General features: G+C 41.6%; 1 protein-coding gene across 2 annotated transcripts in view; it reads right to left on the reverse strand.

The window, feature by feature from the left end:
• DPYS (dihydropyrimidinase) overlaps nt 1-6,437 on the reverse strand; it is a 31,051-nt gene extending 24,614 nt beyond the window's left edge. For both annotated transcript variants that reach the window (XM_042869459.1, XM_042869458.1), the window contains exons 1-4: nt 6,082-6,437; nt 2,763-2,921; nt 1,104-1,283; nt 408-597 (exon numbers count right to left, since the gene is read on the reverse strand). In XM_042869459.1, the coding sequence (XP_042725393.1) occupies nt 408-597; nt 1,104-1,283; nt 2,763-2,921; nt 6,082-6,336 (784 nt within the window). In that variant the 5' untranslated portion in view covers nt 6,337-6,437. The remainder of the gene's footprint in view (nt 1-407; nt 598-1,103; nt 1,284-2,762; nt 2,922-6,081) is intronic.
• Between the last annotated feature and the right edge of the window lie 1,015 nt (nt 6,438-7,452).

A 7,452-nucleotide genomic window follows, 5' to 3' on the forward strand; every position in this document is an offset into this window, starting at 1 on the left:
AGCTATGTAAGCTTCACTGAGATGACTGTATCTTAAATTGACTGTGCACATACCATTCTTTAGACATAAATTAGTGACCATGTCTAGGACAATGAGGAGATTCAGTTGCATCTAAGCTCCTTACTTCTTTTTGTAACATCACATTGTTTTTAATGCAGTGCTGTTCTGGCTACCTCTTCAACTGTGAAGATGTAGCATGAAGGAGAAAAAGGCTATTCTGGGGAGAAGGGAAAGTCTCAACCTCAGTAACTGTCCTGTCACAGTTCTTAGCTCCACACACACAGTTTAAAGATCCCATTGCAAGGAGTTTACCTATGCTTTTAGGGTTAAGGCAGCCCTGCAGACTGAGACACTGATGACACTCCCTTCGATGCTATGGCCAAGCATAAAGTAATTAGGACTTTTACCTTCATTTCGTGCATTGGTTATCATCCTTGCTGAAGACTTACTCATCACATGGACTACATAAAGGGGGCAGTTTATGGTATTTGCTATGGTAATTGCTCTATGCGTAGCTTCAGCTTCCACATCTTCACTATGTGACAAAGCATGACCCTCAGGACCAGTTATCCCCATTGCCAGCAACTTCTTCGTGTTCTGGACATAAAAACATTTAAGAGTCAGTTTAAGTGAAACCATGCTATTGTGAACATACAGTCTGCCTAATGGATCCTAAACCAGACAACTGCAGTAAGTTTGCGAAGGAACAAGTTAGTTACAATACTTTCTTTCTCAGGGAATTTATTATTGTGCTACATAGGGTCAGGCATCATACACCTGACATGCAAATATTTGACCAAGAACTTCCCCTTCAACCAAGCTCAGGCTTTGCCTGATGCTTTCTTTATCAGCCAAGTATACATTGCAAGTACATGTGTTATATGGAAAGTATGACTCTAATTGTGACAGAACCATTTGCTTCCTATCTGTATTAAACCCAGTATTCCAGGTTAAAATATTTACGCCCATCACAAACATCCTTTGGGATGTAGTTCTTTGGTTCCTTGGAGTTTAAATAGGGGAAAAAAGCTTTTCTCTAGAGTGTTTAGATAACAGGACAAGTTATATTTCTGACTTTGATGGACAAAATATCAAATGCCCACCTGTGCTATTAGCTCCCCATTCTCCGCGTGAACCTGAGCAATTGTTCCAAGTTCCTTACAGCAGGAGAAAGCTGCGTACAATTCATCATCACTAAGCATGTATAAATCTTTATAGGCCATAAACATCTTGAAGGAATTGACACCTTTGTCTTGAACAAGACTTTTCATTTCCTCCTTCACCTGAAAGACAGTTAGCAATTCTCACAAAACAACAATACAAAATTTTACCTGTTAACTTTCTACAAGGAAATTGGTATGAACCAACAACCAGGCTTTATTCACCCATCAAAAATATGTTCAGTTCAAACAGCCCAAGTTACATATGTGTTGACTCCGTTTAACTCCAGTGCAGTTACTGGAAGGGATCTATTTTTTTTTTTAAGACAGTGAAGTAAAATTTTATTCCGCTGAAAACCTTATGTTGAAAATACTCTAATAACAAAATCTATGTATTCAACTTGTAACACCCATTAACTAACTTAGAATCATAGAATGGCCTGGGTTGAAAAGGACCATGAAGATCATCTAGTTTCAACCCCCCTGCCATTGGGAGGGTCACCAACCACTAGAACGTTAGCTCTCCCTTCCCAGTAAAATGATGGTGACACTACTTCTTGCATATTTGTGGTGCTATTACAGTTTCCATGGGCTTCTTTAGAAAAATTAAAACATTATAGTTCATCTTCTCTCTAGTAATCTGCTTGGATCTGCCCAAGAAAAGTGAAAGATTAACAAAAAATCAAAGACTTCTGTGTTGAAGCATTGTCTTTACTGGAATTATCAAACAAATAAATGTCTGACACAAGACCCTAATCTGGCACAAATATGGAAGAAAAAAGCTAACTACTATGGGAAGGAACTCTACAGAATGTATAACTTTAATGAAGACTTTAAATCTTGAGGAGTGGATAGCAAATGAGAAGGGCATGGCTTATGTGTTCTGAAGGATAAAAATTAGAAGAAATACTTCATACTTCATATTTTAAAATGAAATTTGATTAATATATCCAGCTACTGATGAAAATTCTCTAAGGATCCAAAGTGGTCTTATATAATATAGGTCATGTTCAGATAGATGTCAAGCATCTGAAACATTCATTTCCTTGGTAAAGCTTTTGGGCAGTTAGCAAATTTTTATACAACAATGATGATCCTTCCTTACTTAGACTCCAAAATGTTTTTCTAGGTAATCTCATGTTTCAGCAATTCTTGGCTCCAACTCTGCTTTTCTTTAAGGTGATATAAGTGCAGTTACTCAGGATCAAAATTCTTCCTTTGCAAATAAAGCTAACTGCCATATTTTTCATTCATGCCCTTATTAATACACCACCACAAACGCTACCCCAAGATTTAACAGGAACACAGATTACTGAGTGTTCAGACAGAAAAGGCAAAATTTATGCAAACACCTCCTGTCCTTCTGGCTGGTCTTGACATTGCACAGCCTGCTTCCCTTTCCCTTTCCATCAAATTCATGCAATATTATCCAAACATGTAGGTTATCTGCAGACTTTTTTCTTTTCCCAAATACATATAAAGGTGTGGACTATTCCAGTTTGTACATACAAAAACATATTAACATTCATTGTCCTCCTGAGGACTAATTCCAGGCAGGTGTGGTACAAATTCATGGAACTGAAAAACGCCTGTTCTGTTTACCTTGTCGCTCCACCAGGTAACAGCCACATGCAGTGCATAATCACAGCAAACCTTAGGGTCTGCCCAGCTTTTCCATTTATTAAAAGCTTCAATAAGAGAGCAGCCTCTCTGAGGAATGGCAAAGTCAATGATCATAGTGGTGCCTCCTGCTACAGCAGCCTGAAAACAAAAAATTAATATTTAGTAATCAGTAAGAAAAATAATACAGTGTCTCCTATGTTCTCCAATTCCTTGTGCAGTGGATGAATTCAGAGAAAGATGAGCAGCCTCAAACCCCAGCTAACTTGAGATATGCATTCTCAGAATCTATTTGGTTGAAAAAACAAACCTGTATGACACAAACACACTAAGGGATAGAGACACAGTGGAATAAATACCATAACATTTCGTTTAAAAGTTCGCTGTAAAAATCACCAAACTCTTGTCTAACACCAGAAGGATTTTAAAAGTATTTTAAAATTTTTGTTGTTGTTGTTACTGGAGGGGTATAATTTAGAAAAACTGCATAGTAGATTCCCAAAATTGTTTATAAGCTATCTGCTATTAAATGTTTTATATATGCTAAGAAGTGTCAAAGTGCTTTTTAACTGATTCACTGGTAGTCACTGCCAAAAACCAAATCCTAGACTACTGGAAATTGCCAGTAAGGTAATTTATTTGCTGCAATTTCTGGTCTATTCCAAGCTAGCCAGAGAAATTCTCTCTATTGCTCTGAACAACATCCCTCTGCATAACAGCTACAAGCTATTCAGATCAAAGTAAACACAGTTCATGCTGTATTACTCAGTTTCTAAATAAACCCATTTCTTCTTTCTCTAAATGACACTTGTTTGACTTTGCCTTACTGAAGCTCACAGATCCTTCTAAACAAAGTTCTAATATTTCTTTCAATCAAGAAAAAATATTTGGCTTGACCCCATGCAGGTTAAGAATTTATTATTTTTTTACTGGGTTGTTGTGTTCTGTTCAAAGGACTGCCTTCATTTAGCAATCTGAACTAAAACTGCAAATAAGTCAGTATATTTTGCAGACAAAAAGAAGTTTGGAGAGTGACACCTTTTTGAATCAGTGATGAACACTAACTAAGGAAAAGTTGTTCAAACTATCAGTTTTTTGGTTTTTTTTTTTTCCCAACGAAATAGCTTCTTAATTGTTAATTGAGATTTAAAATTAAAGAATATTTTTAAGTTTGAAGGTAAAGAAATCCCACAGGTTCTACTCCAACCAAATACTTTTCTTCCCAAAACATTTGTAAATGCCTTCTTTTATTCAACTGAATGGATAAGTCTTAGCTTATTATTACAGCAGTTGGAATGCAATTTTGCCTCTACGATTCTCCTGCCAAGATGCATGTTAGATGATGATCTTGGGTAAAGAGCTCCAAACACTTCCCACACTTTAACCTGGGTCAAGATGGTCCACAATACCTAACTTTGTGACCTCTGATCATTGGACTGGAGCTAAAGCCTCCTGCTGGCCACCAAAGTCACTGACTGGATGTCCTGTTCCGGATATGCAATCTGTGCTATTTGGACATCCTGTTCTCTAGATGCAGTTTGTGTTTTGGAGCTCCTGTGTCCACTGCCTCCAGTACAAATAATTATTGATAAACTTAAATGCTAATTCAAATAATTCCCTTTTTTTTTTTTTTTTTAACCTTTCCTAATTTGGGATTTCATAGCCTAGGCATCTACATTTGAATTAATCTGAATCTTTGGATCTCTGGAAACACCTTCAAAAATAAGGTCTTCAGAGAGAAATATGGGATTGTTGCAAAAGTAGTTTAAAACCCCAAGATATTGAAGTATATATTCAAGTACTGTAAATTATACAAACTAAGTATTCCAGACATCTAATCCTGTAATGCATTCGGAAGAAACCTGCTTTGTGAGATCTGTGTTTCTATCAGTTTGTCACAAAAAGTAACACAATGACCAAAAACTGCTTGTGGAAGCCATTTCGATAACTAAAAAGCGTTTTGAGGCCCATATAATAACAGATTCCCCCATTTCTACCAGAACTTATCTGCTGTGATGGGCAAAATAATTTTCGTCAAGCTTGTGCATAATAATTACAACCTATTTAATAAGGCACCGTAATTTCCAAACACACAGAGAAGAACAGTTATTGTGCTTAAAGCTGCATGCAAAATATTTCCATTCCAAATAACAGCAGCACTGGAAACAAATGTGTCTGGAGTTGGGAGTAGTGACAGTTATTATTGAAAGAAACACGGTAGTAATTTAAGGATAACAGCTCATTTGTAGTTCTCCTGTCAATGGCATCATGGAGCAAGCAAGAAAAGAAATTTTCTGCTAAAGAAGAGGGTCAGACTAAGCAGGACTGCAAAGCTAAAAGGCTTTTAATAGTTGTGTGCTTACTGCATCCTACCACTTGTTAAAATGAGTTAATTTAACTTATTTCAGCTATCTTAAAGAGGCAAGCTAGTATTTTTCACATTAGAAAACATCAGTGAAATCCACTTCTTTAGAAAGGTTTCACTGTTGCTTTCCCCTTTTTGGCAAACCACAGTTAAGCCATCTCATGGACAGGATGTAGCAGGCTCTCTGAGGATGCAGCCTCACAGACCAGCCACTTCACAGGGCAATGTCATCTCTTCTGTGGGCAAAGAATTTCAACTTGTACAGCAAAGCACTAAGTAGCTTACGAATTTCAGGGAGCTCTGTATGAGTATTTTTCTCTATAAAGATGATGCATTGCTACTACTAATAACTGATAACTGCTAATGCAAGTAATACAACGAGATCAGATGAAAATCTGAAAGAACTCCAAGTACATAAATGGGAGAAAAGAGATAATTTTAAGAAAGTGCATTTGAACTGGTATTTGAACTCTCACTGAGACAGTCTGGACAGAAGTGAATGACATGAAAAACTTGCATTCATGCTAACAGAGGAGAAAGATCAGGTTACCACAGAAGTGCTCCCAGCACACTGGGGGAGTTGCACTGTTGCTTTAGTTAACCTTTGTTCTGAAAAGCATGAAGCCCATACTCCAAGGTGAGTTGCACTCGGCATGGCGACAGCCAGGGTAAATGACCATTCTTAACACTTGCCACTGGCAGCCAGCGAAGTCTTTGAAGGAACCCAAAGAACATGCTAGTGGAATGCACCTTTGGGTATCCTGACTGCTTATTACAGTGGCTGAACCAAGAAACAGCACAATTGCCTTTACTTGAGGAATGCTATTTTCTCTCCATTAGCATTAATACTGCATAATCAGCAGACATGTTTCTTTCTGAGAAAGCTCAGATGCACAGAAAGAAAAGCATATGTGCACAGTGGTCACATGCACCCACCTTTGTTCCTGTATAGAAGTCATCTTTTGATGTGGTGCCCATGAAAGGGAATTGCAAGTGCGTGTGTGTATCGATGCCCCCAGGGATCACCAGCTTGTTGGTCGCATCCAGCACGGTGAGGCCACTGGGAGGCTTGGGATTTAGGTTTGGTCCCACATCCTGCACCACTCCTTCTTCCACATACACATCAGCCTCCACAGATTGGTCATCATTCACAACTCTTCCGCCCTTGATCAGAAGCCTCTGCTTTGGCATGGGGGGCTGGAAGACAGGGAATGAAGACTTGGCTCAGAAAATTGCTTTTCGCTCAGCCTACCCTTCCTGTATTATCTGCAAATGGCCCTAAACACACACAAAGTGGGGATCTTTAAACAGGAATTGAGCCCGTGGCCTTCGGCAGCTCCACCCACAGTCTTTGGGGAAGCACCAATGACCAAGGGAGTGCAGTGATCCGAAGCACAAAGCCTGCCTCTGGCCAAGAGGCCTGCTTCTGGGCATTTCTGCTGTTTCTTCTTTACCTAGAGATAGGAACCAGGCTTTCAGGGCAGTCCAGCTGTGTTCTCATGGTGCTCACTCCAGCCCTGCCCTTTGCACTGTGCAGTTTATAATATGCTGGGCAGCTTTAGAAATCTGGCTGTTCACAGGTCTGGATGCCCAAAGCTGAGCTGCACTGCTCTGCAGTGGCACTGAGGAAGCCAAGGGTGCCACGAGCTCTCCATGACAGCAGTCGGGGAGCCTGTGGGTGCCTCGAGGGACCAAGCTTTGCACTCACAGGTCTGAGTGCAGGGGCTGCCCAAATCCCCTCCAGGGGGCACAGGCTATAAGCGGTCTCTCTCAGCCTGCATCCTGGAAGACACTTTGGGGAAAAGTGCGCTACCTGGGGTCCAGGTCCCTTCCCCCAGATACCACTACTCAGCGGAACAGAGCGGCCGTTGGCTGGGGCAGGGTACCCTGCGGGCTTTTCTGGGCGCTGCCGAGGCCTTCTCTCACCTCAGGCGGCGGAGGCGTCTGGCCATAGTCAAAGGACCACATGAAAACGATCTTCCGGCAGTTGTTGCCCTGCGCCATCATCGTGCCCGCTGTCCCGCCTCCTGCGCTGCGCTGCCCCCGCCCGCTGCCCCGCGCCCCCAACGCGCTCTGTTCCCGCACAACGGCCGGGGCGCCACACCCTGCCCGGCGCGGCCCCGCGGGCGGCAGCGGCCGAGGGCGGCACTCATCGGCCTGGCCCGGCTGCGGAGAGAGCCGCGGGGACGGGAGGCGGGGGAGCTGGGGGAGGGTTTGGGAGAAGAGCCGTCGGGAGCCCTCAGGGAAGGGCGGACTCGGCTTGGAGAGAGAGATGGGAAGGTAATAGCAAGGGGGCTAGAAAACGAT

Source organism: Lagopus leucura, unplaced genomic scaffold (genome assembly GCF_019238085.1).
Source record: "Lagopus leucura isolate 7727_CA_CO unplaced genomic scaffold, USGS_WTPT01 Super-Scaffold_100002, whole genome shotgun sequence".
In the NCBI taxonomy this organism is placed as follows: Eukaryota; Metazoa; Chordata; class Aves; order Galliformes; family Phasianidae; genus Lagopus; species Lagopus leucura.